At 34.0% G+C, this 15,989-nt stretch overlaps 1 protein-coding gene across 2 annotated transcripts; it reads right to left on the minus strand.

Annotated features, from left to right (window-relative positions):
* Window positions 1–1,983: 1,983 nt before the first annotated feature.
* On the minus strand, window positions 1,984–5,535 carry LOC142634230 (G-type lectin S-receptor-like serine/threonine-protein kinase RKS1). Of its 2 annotated transcripts, none has more exons than XM_075808520.1 (7): window positions 4,192–5,535; window positions 3,966–4,091; window positions 3,674–3,825; window positions 3,273–3,483; window positions 2,883–3,120; window positions 2,612–2,762; window positions 1,984–2,532 (listed from the first exon to the last, which is right to left on the minus strand). In XM_075808520.1, the coding sequence occupies exons 1-7, from the start codon at window positions 5,438–5,440 to the stop codon at window positions 2,230–2,232; spliced, it is 2,430 nt and encodes an 809-aa protein (XP_075664635.1). In that variant the 5' UTR covers window positions 5,441–5,535; the 3' UTR covers window positions 1,984–2,229. The 2 variants fall into 2 exon arrangements, with proteins under 2 accessions (XP_075664635.1, XP_075664634.1); XM_075808519.1 differs by having other exon boundaries at window positions 1,986–2,532; window positions 3,966–4,103.
* Window positions 5,536–15,989: the final 10,454 nt, after the last annotated feature.

Consider the following 15,989-nt stretch of genomic DNA (forward strand, 5'->3'; position numbering starts at 1 on the left):
GAAAATGCACTATTATGAATCAACTCAACAATGGCTTTCTCTCCACCTTATTGCACAAGTTAATGATTCCACTTTATCTAAATCTAGAAACATTACTATTATAATTTTATCCATTCCCTTTTCATTTTTTTTTTTAAATCCAATGAATTTTCAAAAATGGCATTCAAATGGTTTCTTTTCCTAGCTAGTCTTAGGAATCGGCAATCCCAAAAAAGGCATTCAAACATGCTTGAATTTGGTCCCCATTGAATATATGAGCTATTCCGAAATCTGAAATTTTAGGATTCATCTCACCATCTAAGAGAACATTGCTAGTTTTAAGATTCCTATGTATTATTATTAATCTTGAGTCTTGATGAAGATACAAAATCCCACGAGCGATCCCAATGATGATTTCAAAGAGTTTCCCCCAATTAAGCAATGAACTTCTTGTATGATCTACAATAAAATTGAACTCCAGTATACTCAAAATGTGATAAGACGGAGAGAATTATGAAGTTTCATTTCTCTTATCTCTGTCTACGAATATTTTTATTTTAGGACTGGGTATCCCTTCTTTCAATCCAAAGAGTAGCGCGTATCAAAATGGATGTTGGGTCAAGTCAATAAGTCAGCTTACACAGTCACTAAGCATCACAAGTCCAGAATTGCGTCAAGGGACTGGAGGCATTCTAGGCATCAATTTTTGCTGACTAGCAGCTTAAATATCACAATACTTATCTTAAATATATTTTTCTTAGGTTTTAGAGAAGCTTAATGATGGCTAGAGTGACATGATAACTTTTGGCATTTATTCCCTACTTTAGTGAGTAACTGATAGTTTGAATAGGTTGGCAAATGAGGGGGTAGAAAATGGGCTAGATAGACTTAATGAGCTCAAAGCTGTGAGGTTAATGATATGTTGTAAGTTGTAACTATCTCACGACCAAAACACATGGACTTAATAAAGTCTTTTTATTCACTCTTTAATAGTGTAACATAATATTCATCTCACTTATTGTACCATATCTCGCATCCATTACAAAATGTGCCATATGAAGAAAGCAGATATGGAAAACTTCAATAAATAATTGATTTTTGGGTCTAAAGTGAGTAAAAAGACCAATGCTAGTCAAACTGATTATTGAGACATTATTAAAGAATGGTCAGAAATATGAATTAAGGAATGGTGTGATTAGGTAGCTAAAAAATACCTTAGGACCCATGGTGACTTTGACAGCAACAGCAATTTCCTCCACACACTTTAGCATAAGACAAAGAGTCCAGGTCGAAACTCCAAATTTTATATCTTTGGCTGCAAAGTTTCTTCTCCAACTCAATCTATTACCAATCTAAATCACACACATACACAAAAAAAAAACACAAGACATAGAGAGGGGGGTCATTACAAACATTAACTAACTTAGATAATCCTACAACCACTGATTGATTCTCTCACCTACTGTTGGGTGCTGTTCTTAGTGACCCATCCTTCTTTCTCAACAATGCCATAATGCAAGCACAAACAGTACACTCTCAAGTCTCAACAGGCTTGCATTTTTCTTCAACAATGGAGTTGGGTAGTATCGTACTATACAGACATTTACAAATTTTACTAAATTGAGCTTATAAAAATAATGTCCCACTAATTATAAAGAGACAATTCAAATATTTATATATGAGGAGGGATAAGCCTAATCAATTTAATTGGAATATCGGTTTGTAAGTTTTATCACTTTATGTAGTAAAATTTGTAATACCTTTAACATTGTTCTTAATGTAATAGAACCTATGTTAAATGATCAATCCTTTATTTACCCAAAAAACCAAAAGGTAGGTATCTCTCTAAAAAAAAAAGGGGTATACCTTTTTCTAAAAAAAAACCTATACGAATAATTTACCAGGCCACAAATTAGCTTAAATAACTTCTTCTTTCTATTTGAAATGTATTTATTTCATAATTTGAATTAAATATTATATATTTAAAGTTGTATTGAGAGAATCATTTTCAATTTTTGAAGCCAAAACCACGCAAGCAGCTAGCAACCCAAGCCAGACATCATAGTCTCAAGCTTCGCCAGCAATACCAAAAAGAGATAGAATAAGAATAATAAATCATGTTTGTTCTTAAATACAAAAAAGAGTATAATGTTAATTTTTCCTACAAATCCCTATAGAAGCAATCTAGATGCAGCTAACTAGAATCCTTATAGGAGCAAATTAGATGCAGCTTAACTAGAATCTTTGCCTTTAGCGAGCTTCAAACTCGGTTATTGTCATGTCATTTATAGAATAGAGCTCCCCTCCTGTGATTGATTCAAATTCATTAGTAGCTCTTCTGAAAATGAAAGCAGGTTGTTTTGGAGAAGGAATAGTTATTTCACTACTCAGCATGAGAAAAACTGCCAACATTGTTGGTCGGTCCATTGCATTTTCTTGCACACATAAGAGCCCAATTTGAATGCATCTCAAGACTTCAAGGGAAACAAATGACTCATTTATTGATGAATCAACTATATCCAAGGCTCTATCTACTCTCCAAAGTTCCCAAACCTGTGTGAGTCATAGCATTATCAATAAGGGGCTATATTATAAATGCAAATAGTAAAAATTGTTGTTTGCTGTAACTTACATGCCCTATTAAAGTTAGGGAAGGGTGGTTCTGATAAGAGTCGTTATTCTTCTTGCCACTCACAATCTCCAACAATATGACACCAAAACTAAAGACATCGGATTTGGTGGAGTATTTCCCAAATATTACATACTCCGGTGACATATAACCACTGTATGTGAACAATATTAAAGATAATGTTAAAGTTTGCATAGGCCTTTATTTGCTGTATGTATGGCAAGTGTGCAAGTCTCAATGTGCACATGTGTGCATGTGTTTGAGTGATACTTACTATGTTCCGACAACTCTAGTTGTCATGTCTTGAATTTGGTCCCCTTTGATTATACGTGCTATGCCAAAATCCGAAATTTTGGGATTCATCTCACCATCAAGAAGAACATTGCTAGTTTTAAGATCCCTATGAATAATTCTTAATCTCGAGTCTTGATGAAGATACAAAATCCCACGAGCAATCCCAATTATGATTTCAAAACGTTTCCTCCAATTTAGCAATGAACTTCTTGTATGATCTACAACAATAATTCGCTTCAGTGTATTCAAAATGTGATATATATAGAGTTGAAATATGCGGTTTTATGCACTTAAAATATATTCTTTCAACATATATAACAGAAGAAAGTAAAACATATGCATGCAATAAATTTTTGGAAAGAAGATATACCAAAAATGAAGGAGTCCAAGCTTTTGTTTGGCATGTACTCATAAATCAACATCTTTTCTTCGTCTGGAATGCAACAACCAAAAATTTTGACAAGATTCCTATGTTGAAGTTTTGCAATCAACATAACTTCATTTTTGAATTCTTCTATTCCTTGCCCTGAACTTTTGGATAGCCTTTTTACAGCTATTTGTTGGCCATTAGATAATTGACCCTGAATTCATGATCCGAAATTAAGCTTAGTCATAACATCTAGTTCAATGCCACAATCTAATTCTTCAATCACTTACATCTTGGCTTATAAAACTCATTTACCGTGCATTCACAATAATGGAATATGAAACAAAAAGGAATATAGGTAAGATATCAACATTCAACGACATCGTTATGAATTGTAAATATACCTTAAAAACAGAACCAAAACCACCTTGCCCAAGTTTGTTGGTCGGAGAGAAATTGTCAGTGGCAGCAGCTATGCAGCTTAGATCAAAAATCGATAAATCTGGATGTCTGTTACTGTCCTCGAGCTCATTTCCCTCCAAATAGTCTTTGGTACCTGTAAAATTTAATGATGGATTATGCAATTTTCTCGTCACTGTCCTAACATTTAGAAAGACATTGCTCACTATAATTTCCCCATGGAGAGGTTATATACCTCCCATCATGTGAATAATACAAAGCAAGTGATTTTGTTACCTTTCGTTTTCCTCTTCTTCATTAGCCACATATACGCTAGCAAGGATACCAAAAACAATGGCACAGCAACAGACAATATTGTAATAGCTAGTTTCCTCTTCTTTCCAAGAAAACCTTTGGACTTCCCTGTATACTTAGCTGCAGGGAATTAGAATAAGTGTAATCCATAGAGTGAAAAAGACAGAAATTAATATTTAGGAAAATGAGAGCTAGAGAAGAAGACTACCTAACTCAATCGCATCCACACGAACATTTAGATCCCACCCATCATCTGTATACTCTAAAATGTCAATCAGTTCACCGTAAAATGATAAGCAACCAAATCCCTTACCATTAGTATTGTAATTGATAAAAGCTGTGCAGGAACAATTCCACAAGCATGCTTGCTCGCACTCTAAGCTACTCATACTCATCTCCATCCAAACAGCATCAAATGCATCAGGAATCTTCAAATGTGCCACCTTCACAAACCCTTCTCCATTTCCACAGATAGACATCCCCAATTTCTTTCTCACACATCCCTCAGAACCATCTCTGAGAGACTTGGGTTCATACCCTGGCAAGCAGGTACACCCAAACCTGTCAACGCCGTCAAGAATACATATACCGTACGCACCACAGCTTCCATAGTTATCACATGATCTAGGTGTTGACCATACGTGCTTCCATTGACTATCACCGTCATTCCACGTAAGTTGTTGGAGAAGTCCAGAGCTGTCCACCACAAATCTTGTAATGATGGAGGGGTCATCAAGAGAGATAAAGTAAGATACCTCATCTTCATTGTTAACAAAATTTAAGTTAAAACCTAATGAGGGTTTGAATGCTGGTCTGTTCCATGGCCATGGATCTGCTCGAAAATGTGGGGTTGAAACCTCATACAATAGCAATTGTGGAAAGCCAGTAAGATTCATCTTATAGAAGTAGTCCCCAGTTCCAGGGTCATCTTGTGACTTCCAAGATGTCAAGAAACTGTTGAGCCCAGTTATCCTGTTCAACCCAATCTTCATTTCTGGAAGAAGAGTATCTGTAGGATAGTCAAAGCTTTGCCATAACAACATTTTGCTTTTGTCCTGGACCAACATCAAGTTTCCTGAATCTTGAAGTTGAGCAACACAGGAGGTTGTCCCTTGGACTGACACATTTGTAGACCAAAGAAGACGGTTGTGACTGTCATGGAGAACAAGGTTGCCAGATTGTTTGATGGAGAGAACTCCAGTGGAATCATTGATAGGATCATTTCTGTTTGCAACCCACACCACAGTTTTTTTTGTCACTTTGACATACCAAATACCAAGATACCGATAGCTAGAGTTGCCGGGGCTGAAGAAGCCTAAGATAAAATTGTTTTCTTTGGAAATCAAAGATTGGCCATCCTTCATGGATGTGTCTGATGTGAAGCTGTCAAGGGATATGCATAATGGGAAGAAAAGAATTATCAGAAACATGGACGTGACTAGTTTTTTAGCATCCATGTTTGAGTTTTTTTGGAGAGGGGTGGTGGGTGGGCATGAAGTCTTCCTACATGAAAGGGGGGAGAGAGGGAGAATTATTAAGTCTTCTCTTTCTGATCCCTATCTCTGACTAATTGTTTCTTTGAGGACTACACACCTCTCTTTTTCAAAGAAAGAAGCAGCCTATCAAAAAGGCTTTTGCTTCAGTCAATAAGCCAAGCATCACAAGTCAACCAGAATTGCGTCTAGGGACCGGAGGCATTCAAGCATCAATATTTCAGTCAAGACTTTTTTTCTTCCTGAAAATTACTATCAAATTAAATATCCCAATCATAAAGGATAAAAAATGTTTTTTTCCTAATTTTTTTTTTTGGGTGCAAAACCATGTGTTTTTACTTAAAATAGTGTGTAAAGAAAAAAATATACAAAAAGTCAACCGAAGAAAATTGTATGTGAAATAGTAAATTTTGTCTCAACAAAGTTGATTAAACCAACAAAAAATTTCTAAAAACACAACAGAATGACGCAACATTTTCATAATACTTTATAATTTTGTTATATTTTATTTTAACTTGTAAAGAATTGATAGCCCAGCAATTTTGAAAATATTGTGACAACATCAATATGTCTTAACATTTTTCACACAAAAAAATGTTATGTTCATAACATTTTCACAACAAATCATAAGTAGTAGGTTACTACAAGTTGTTATTGGTGGGCAAAAAAGTAGTTTCATGGCAAGTAAATTTAAATTAGAAACAATAACAATTTACCATCTTTGATTTGTTATAAAAGTGTTGTGAAAATTATTGTGGACAAACTAAAAATACTATAGCAAATATACTACAACTTTATGCATTCACACAAAAGAAAAAAAAAAAAGCCAGCAAAAGAGTGAAAGTTATACAAACCAAAACTATTGTAGTGAAATTACTATAACTTTTCCCATTTACTCTTTTATATAATATATATATATATATATATAGAAATATACATTTCACTTACAATGTAAATTTATATTATAAACACGAAAAGATTGGTAAATGTTGTACACATTTGCAAAATTTGTACAATTTTTTTTTTTTCAAATGTATATAATATTTGCCACTTTTTGTGTGTATACAATGTAAACTTACATTACAAGTAGAAAGTAAACATATAAAGATCCTTTAAAAGAAAAGAAAAAAAAAAAAAAAAAAAAAGCTCAAACCAAGTTGGTGAACTTGAAGGAAAGAAAGGGGGAAAAAGGCAAGTCACTAAACCAAAAATATTGTTCATAATACTATTTATGAGCCTATTCACTCTTTATATATATATAAAGAGCACAAATTGATGACTGGAAAAAAAAAAAATGATGAACAGTACATATTGAACAAACTAAAAGTACTATAGCTTTTACACAGTCACCCAACAAGTGTCACAATATTTTCACAAAACATTTATTTTCAGTTGTAGTTGGTCACAATTTCATATTTTATTATTTTATTTTGACTTATAAGAAATTGACACCTCAATAATTGTGAAAAATATTATGAAATTTATTGTGTTAGTATAAAAATATATATGCGGGTTCTTATAAATATTTAAAAGAAAAAAGTACAAATGGAAGACTAAAAAGACAAAAACGTTGTAGCTACTGTAGATACAGTGCCACTTGAACAAACCAAAGTGGCACTGTAGCAACTGTTCAAAACTTTGAGGGAAAAAAATGGTTCACTACATCAAAAGGGGCACTGTAGAGGCATTACCTCTTTTTATATAGTTAGTAGAAAAAAGAGCACAAATCGATGACTGAAAAAAAAAAAAAAAAAAGTACATATTGAACAAACCAAAAGTACTTTAGCTTTTACAAATTCGCCTAACAAGTGTCACAACATTTTCACAAAACATTTATTTTCAGTTGTGGTTGGTTACAGTTTCATATTTTATTATTTTATTTTGACTTATATGAAATTGACATCTCAATAATTGTGAAAATATTGTGAAATTTGTTATGTCAGTATAACAATATATATAAGTAAAAAAAGTACAAATAGAAGACTGAAGAAAAAAAACTGTAGCTATAGTGCTGCTTGGTATTGTAGCTACTGTTCAAAACTTAGGGGAAAAAAAAAAGCAAAAGTCAAAGTAAAAGTGACTAACTAAACCAAAATGGCACCATAGAGGCGTTGCCTCTTTTTATATGGTTAATAGAAGCACATTTTTTTCAAACAAAAAACTAGCGTATCAAAATGGATATTGCATCAAGTCAATAATCTTAAATATCAAATTAAAGTATCAATTTTCGGTGAAGGCTTTTTTTTCTACCTGAAAATGACTATCAAATTAAATGTCCCAATACCTAATCTTAAATATCGTTCTGCTTAGTTTTAGTGCAATTTAATGGATGGATTGAATAACACGTTAAAATTTCATTGACTTTTAGCGCATACTTGAGTGAGTAATTGATAGTGTGATAAGGATGTCATTTATGTTGAAAGAAAATTTTCTGAGATTGGCATGTTGGGATCTAAAGAGTTATCAAGTCAGAGCTAACTATCTTGATGCCTGAGCTGGTAATTGGAAATTTAGCATCATGCCAGAGCTTTCTGCTGTTCTTGGGCTAACCTCATTTCGGAAAATCTCAATGGCTTTCATGAATCAACCTACTACCAGTTGATTATAGTCTTTACAATCTAGTACACACTACGCAATCTACTAAATGCTTTGATTGTATCCAAAAAGAAAAGTAAGAAAATCACGTCCTAAAAGGGGAAAAAAAATTAGACAAATAGGGAAAAAATAATACAGCCAATTGGAAGCACAATTTTAAAATTTAAAAGACTATCTGGATTCCCAACCAAGCATATGAGATCAAAGAATATTCTATCTGGCATGTAAACCTTAAGTACAAGCCTACAAGGTAGTGGATAAGGTATCCTTTATTGCATAACTAAAGCACATGGATTTTGTGATTTCTTTTATTGACCAGTGAAAGTAAAATCACAAATATCTTCAGTACTCAAGCAATAAGCAATTTGACATATATCTATCATATAACAAATGATTCATTTTTGGCCCCAAAGTGAGTAGAAACACCAATGCTAATCAAACTTATTTTCAAGATATGAATTGCATAGATAGCAATAGTTTGAAATATTAAGTAAAGAATGGTGCGATTAGGTAGCCATAGAATTTCTTAGCGCTTAGGACCCATGGTGATTTTGACAGCATCAGCAACCTCCTTCACACCCTTTAGCATAAGTGATAAGACTAAAAGGACTAGTCCTAAACCCCCGAATTTTATGAGGATGTTTGGTAGAGTAGTTTGAGAAGAGATTTTCGTAATTTTTTGAAATTTGTGTAGATGAAAACGTGTGTGTAAAATTGTTTAAAATGTAAAAATGTGAGTTTGAGATTTTAGACAAAACATGTATATCTTTGGCCGCATAGTTTCTTCTCCAACTCAATTTACTATCAATCTAAAACACACCCAACACACGAATACTGAACAAAAACAAATAAATAAATAAATCACATGCACACAAATAAAATACAACACACAAAGAAAAGTGTGGGACAACAATAGAGAAAAACATGAGTTGAACTTAGAATCACGCGTTGAGTACCTGACTTTCATGTGAAATCTAATACTTTTTAAATTTTAAATAACGGCGACTCCCATTTTCCCATTTCTATTTTGACCCCGATACCAGAAGAGAAAAAAAATTTTCGAATGGTGTGGAGGGTCAAAGGTGTTAAACAAGAAGACCAAGACAACGTGGTTTTAGCCCAATAGAAGCAACATAAATGTACATAAATAAAAAATAATAATAATAGAAAAAAAAAAAAAGGCTAATATGAAAATCCCAAATTAGGCATTTCACTCCTTTGACTCTACTTTCTTTCCATTGGGTTTTCTAAATTTTAAATTTATTCAATTGAGGACTTCTGTCCAATTTCATTAAAAATTTGCCACTAAAAAAATTATATTCACATGAAAAAAATCTATAAAAAATTTTTTTATTGATTTTTTATGTGAATTTTTTTTTCATTAATTAATTGCATACTTAATGGTATTTTTTTAAAACGGAATTAGACAAAAAGCCACAATTTTTTTAAACAGTTCAATTTGCATTTTAGCCTTAAAAATTATAATCTATGTCTATATATATATATATATATATATAAAAGCTAAAGTGTAACATTTATAATTACTACACTCGAGTTAAGCCACGTCAGCTCTTTCCAATTTTTCTATAATATTTTTTAACATTTACTCATTTTTTAAAATATGTACATTTTTTCCAACTGTTCTCCATCCCTTAGCTTTTCATCTTCCCACTACCTTTTACTTTAATATTACTCTTCATCTTCCCTTATATTGTCTCTTCTTATTCACACCCTTTTACTATAAATTTGGCATTCTCTATTCCATTCTTTGCATAGTTTTCCCTCACAAACTCTCTCTCTCTCTCTCTCTCTCTCTCTCTCCATTGAACATAGACATGTGTGATTTGAGTGGGTATCACACATGAGATAGTCCTTAGTCTAATGTGAAGCTTCAATGATTGATTCAACCATGTCATATACAACTAGTACTAAGTAGAGTGACCTATCTCAATTGTAGAAATGAACATATATGACCTCCCACATAAACTTGATTACATTGAGTTAGAAGCTTTTCATTTGGCTGCTTTTCTTTTAATCTTTACATCTCTTTTTGAGATTGTTGCTTGAAATTTTTTTTAAGGTTGAAATTATTCAATCATTTTGTTGGCTTTATTCGTGCCAAAAAGGGGGAGAGCAAACTCATTGTTCATTGCATAGTTTGGATGATGGCATACAATAAGGGGGAGAGCAACACAGGAATGGGAAGTTGTGTGAGCTCAAAAGGAGAATACTGATACATGCACACATACTTTTGTCTTGTTTTTTATAGCTTTTATAACTTGTTGATATTTATTGTGCTACTGTTTAAAGCTTTTGGTATATATATTTAAGTTGTTTTTTTAGTACTTGTGGTCACTATTTATAGTGATTGTTCGTTTTTGGCCAAGCCATGCTTTGCTGTTGTTATTCTTTATTGCTTGATCACATTGTGCTTGCTCCATATGCATTTCAAGTTTTCTGTTTACAATGATCGTATTGTGTTGTTGTTTTCTAGAAATACTTGTCCATATGGTTCAAGAGCTTCACAAATTCTAGAGTTAGGTGTGAGTGAGTTTTGTTCAATTGTTCCCAACTCACATGTTAAGTTTAGAGTTTGTTTTAGGGTTTTGTCACGGAATTAAAAAAAAGAGGAAGATTGTGAGGTTGAATTTATTCAATCATTTTGTTGACTTTATTCCATACCAAATTTGCTTGTAATTCAGTATTTAGAAACCCTGTATTTAGGTGGAAATCATGTAAGGGTAGTGTGTGAAAAAGTGTGAAGAAAAAGCTCAAGAGTGTGCGCTCAAGAAAAGTCTCGCAACTAGATCTCGCGACTGGCGAGTCGCCAAAGGTGGCACACGTGTGAAGTATGCAAAAGAAGCTAAAGGGTCATGCCAAATGTTGCACTACAGGACAAAACCTCCAGCTAGCCAAGCAGTTAGCTCGTGACTCAAACTTGCGACTCAAACTTGCGACTCATTCCAGTCGGGAGCTCGAGTCGCCAGAATACCTTGTTTAGTTGTAACTGACTCTTTACATTTCACACACACCCTAATATAAATACTCTTATACCCACGAAATATAGAGAGCTTGAAGAGAGAAACCCTAAAGAAAAACAAGATTGACTCATCCACAATCTTTATCTTTTGATTCTCCAAATTCCTCTACTTTCACCCTCTCCATTGTTACATCCTTGAGAGGTACATTAGTCAAATCCTTATCTCATCATACTCATATCTGTGAGAAGACATTTTGGTACTTAGGAAGAAGTTCGGAAGGGACCAATTAATTTTGGTTGATGCAATGGGCTATTGCGAGATCCGGTAAGCTAGAGAAGACAAGGTTTGACGTAACCCTGTTGGAGCAAAAAGCTTGAAGGGCTTAGGTGTACTAAGTAGATTAGGCTTTGAGGGTCTTTTGCTATTCATATATCCCAACTTTATTCTCTAGTGAATTATTGACCGCTTAGAGAGCGGCGGAAAGGTTTTTCACCAAGGACTTTGGTTTCCTCTTCGATAACACATTGTTGTGTTGTCTTTGTGTTTGCATCTCTCTTCCCTCAATCTTTGCCTTTTAATTACTGTTACAGTTGTAATTAATTTTGGTTTAGATTGTTTTATCAATTCTGTTTTAGCTTATTTTTATATTCCGCACATACATTGTTTGATTATAAACTTATGTTGGTAATTTGTGAATTGGGGGTATAAACGTTCATTGGTGTTTGACACACTATTTAAACTTTCATTTTTGATATTTCAATTTGACGAGTATGCATTTGGCCTTTGGCACTATACATTTTGAATACATGTTCCTTTTTCTTTTTCCTAGTCAAATACTAGTTTGTGCAACAGATTTTTCGGCTCTTTATCTCTTTTCGAGATTTGACTTTGGTTGGGCTTTTAAACAAAAAACAAATGAGTGGGAAGAGACACAAGCACAAGTCTATGCATGTCTCAAGATCAACAAAATCATTGACTAATTATTCATGACAAGTTTAAATATCTATTTACAACAATCATATAGATGTCAAAATATATCCCACAAAGATACAAGTGCATAGAGAAAAAACTAAACTCATTAATGCACAAAGCCATTAGTAAGGAGGTACAAGGCTAAACATGCATGAAACAATGCACAACACCACCGATCAAACTTTTTGGATTTTATACTTTTTATGTATTTTTGGATTTTTGACACAAAGCAAGTAAAGAATAATAAAAAACAAACAACAAACAACCAAATCTTTTAATAATCAAAAACAATAAAAACATGTTAAAATGTAAAATAACCAAACAACCAACAATGTCACATTATATAGAAAGAATTAATGCATAGACATGTTATAATGCTTATGCATGAGTACCCTTCTTCACCCACACGGTATGTGCATTTGGGATGATATCCTTTGAGGATTGGGTGCTTGAGTCATGATTCTCAAACCTTAAGGTGAAGTTGGCCAAACATGAGGTGATGGTGTCAATCATCTTCATCACATCACTCATAACGGGTTCTCCTTCTTGCCCTTTTGCTTGCTTAGGTTTCCCATTGCCTTTTCCTTGTCTTTTTGGCTTTTGAATATCCACATTCTTCAGTGCTTGGAGCTTGTAGCAATTTGGTTTAGTGTGCCCTCGGATTCCATAATAATGGCAATAGTGTTGAGTTTGTGGACCTCTTTGTGTCTTAGGAAGAGAATTTCCTCTTGCCTCAGGCTTAGTGACAATTGGCTTGGGAGACTTCATCAAAACCATTTGATTCACCACATTTGGTTTCTTTTTAGATTTTACACTGTCAACAAGAGGAGTTTATGGTTCTTTAGCCTTGACAAACTTCATTTTCTTAGACACTTTAAAGCTTGAGCTACTTTCTCCGGTATACCTTAAGTCACTTCTATCCGAAAAGGGCTTTTGATAAGCAAGCACTTCATCAAGTTTCTTGGAAGCAACATGCTCCACTTTGGCGTTTGCTTGAACAACTTCAAGATCAAGAAACTTTTTCTTGGAATAAGCATTGATTAGTTCTTCATTTAACCCTTCAACTTCACACTTGGTCTCTTTGTACCGCATGAGGATGCTTTTATAATCCTCTTCGGCTTTCTTCATCTTTCTAATGGCTACCTTAGCCACTCTTGCATATTCTCCATTCTTTTCAAGAAATATGTTGTAGGATTCTTGCAATAGATTCCACTTCTTCATCATCATCAGATTCATCTCCAACACCAATAGATTCCACTTTGGTATGCTCACCAGGTTCTTCCACTAGATTGCTTAAATCTTCAAAAGAATCTACCAGTGCAATGGCCATGAAAGCGGGGCAGTTTCCTTCCCCCATCAAAGCTTTCTTCAGAATTGAAGTTTGAGCTATCCGAATCACTAAAGGTTGTAGCAAGAGCTCTACCCTTTGCCTTCAAATATGTGGGGCATTCTTTCTTCAAATGGTCATGCCTATTGCACTCATAACAAGTGATTACTTGAGAAGAAGAAGGGTCTCAAGGGATTTGTTCTTCCTTTGAGATGGTAGAGAGAGCTCATATGTTTGAAGAGAGCCAATGAGTTCTTGGACCTTTATCTCATCAAGATCCTTGCTCTCCTCAATGGCGATCACATTGGCTCGGAAGCTCTCCGGCAATGATATAAGAATCTTTCTTACTACTTTGAAGTCTTCCATCTTCTCACCCAAGTTCAATTTCCCGATTACCACTTCATTCAACTTTCCATAGAATGAGTCGAATGATTCATCATTGCTCATCTTCAATTCTTCAAACCTAGTGGTAAGCATTTGAAGCTTGGTATCCTTCACCTTCCTAGTGCCTTCTTAGGTAGTCTATAAAATTTCCCATGCCTCTTTGGCAATTGACAGATGAGATATCCTGTGAAATTCATCCGATAAGATAGCACAAAATATAGCATTAAGTGTTTTGCTATTAGCATTAGCCGTTGCGAGAGCTGCCTTACCCCAAGTAGATTTGGCAGCCTTTGGCCTTATCCAACCAATTTCTACAACATCCCACACACTCATCAATGAAGCACAAAAATGCACGAATACGTACTTTTCAAAATGCATAATTACTCCCATCAAAGACAGGAGATGCGTTGAGGGATTGAGACCTATCCATCCTAGGGGTCAAGGATCACACTAAGGATATAAAAATCCGTCAAAGTGTACCAGCTCTGATACTAATTGAAAGCTCACTTAGTGTATAAACATAAGTGATTGTTTAGATCCCCAAATTAAAATTTTTCAATAGAAGCTTATATTCAAACAATATACGTGCAGAATATGAAATATAAGCAATACACAAATAAGCAAACTACTTTAAGCCATATTTTAATCACAACACAGCAGTAATTAAAAGCAAAGAGTAAGGGAAAGAGATATGCAAATACAAGATAGCTTCTGCATGTGTTATTGAAGAGGAAACCGAAGAACTCAGGGAAAAACCTCTTCACCACCCTTCAAGCGATAAATTATCCACTAGAAAATCAGTTAGGATACATGAATAGCAATATACCCTCTAAGCCTAATCTACCCGATGCACCTAAGCCCTCCAAGCTTCTTGCTCTAACAAGGTTATGCCGAACCGTATCTTCTCTAACTTACTGGATCCCGCAATTAGCCCATTGCATCAACCAATATGAATTGGTTCTCTCCTAAACTGCTTCCCAAACACTAAGAATCTTCTCACCACACTTAATTTGGTGAGGTAAAGATTTGGTTTATAATCCTCTCATGGGTATGACAATGGAGAGGTTAAGAGTAGAGGAATTTAGAGAATCAAATGTATAAGAATGTGAATGAATCAATCTTGTTTATCTCTAGGGTTTCTCGCTCAAAATTCTCTCTAGAAGCTCTCTACATTTCGTGGGTATAAGGGTATTTATAGTAGGGTGTGAGATGGAATATGAAAAATCAGTTTTCAGCAAAACAGGGTGCACTGGCGAGTCACTCGTGACTAGGATGAGTCACGAGTTTCAGTCGCCAGTTACCAGACTAGTCGGACTATACTTTTTATCTTATAGTGATCTAGCTGTCGTGACCCTTCAACTTCCTCCATGCTTCACACGAGTGCTACAGTTTGGCGAGTCACCACTTGCAACTCAGTCGCGAGTTCTAGTCATGAAACACAATTTGTTGGACACACTTGATCAAATTTTCACACTCCCTTACATTATTCTCACCTAAATACAAAGTTTCTAAATGCTAAATTACAAGCAAATTTGGCACGAAATAAAGCCAACACATAGAAGAACCCTTATTTTAAACTAGAAGCAGATTGAATGCCCACGTGACATTCACATTAAAATGTTGACCAACAAAAAAGTTTTCCAAATGTGTTGAAGAGAGGCATAGCCAAGTTGAAGTTCCAAAATAGTCCCTAAAGCTAAAATTCTAGCAACTATACTCATCCATGTTCACGAATACTTAAACCCCTCTTAATGACTATGGGAAAAATATTTCAAATCAAAGTTCAATATATAAGCTCTAAATAACCAAAATTCAATGAGAAATTCAATTCCTAGCTAGTGATACATTAGGTAAAAATCAAAAAGGTAAATTTTGTCAATTTTTCAAGAAAAGTGCTACATTCACAATATTTTTACAACAAATTATAAGTGGTAAGTGTTACTGTCTTGTTCTAATTTGAATCTACCACTTAAATTATTTTTTTATCCACCCGTAATAGTCAATAATAACTTTTCACTTAATATTTATTGTGAAAAATGTTGTGGAAATAGCATTTCTCAATTTTCAAACTTGATCTCTTTTTTGATTTTAATTAATTTCATCCGTTATGTTTTGCTAAATTATATTGCTCCTCAATTATTGTATGTCCCTTAACTAATACTAATACATCTTGGATCAATCCATAAAAATCTTGGAAAATAAAATTATAAAATAGTGACCTAAACAAATCCTACTATCAATAGAATTTCTTACC

This window comes from Castanea sativa, chromosome 5, assembly GCF_040712315.1.
Source record: "Castanea sativa cultivar Marrone di Chiusa Pesio chromosome 5, ASM4071231v1".
Lineage (NCBI taxonomy): Eukaryota > Viridiplantae > Streptophyta > Magnoliopsida > Fagales > Fagaceae > Castanea > Castanea sativa.

Bases quoted from the DNA above. Each gene is read 5' to 3' on its own strand.
- LOC142634230 (XM_075808519.1), bottom strand. From the start codon at position 5,440: ATGGATGCTAAAAAACTAGTCACGTCCATGTTTCTGATAATTCTTTTC. The intron at 2,763-2,882 runs GTAAGTATCACT...GTTCACATACAG, and splicing joins ACTAGAGTTGTCGGAACATA to TGGTTATATGTCACCGGAGT. The intron at 2,533-2,611 runs GTAAGTTACAGC...TGACTCACACAG, and splicing joins CCCTAACTTTAATAGGGCAT to GTTTGGGAACTTTGGAGAGT.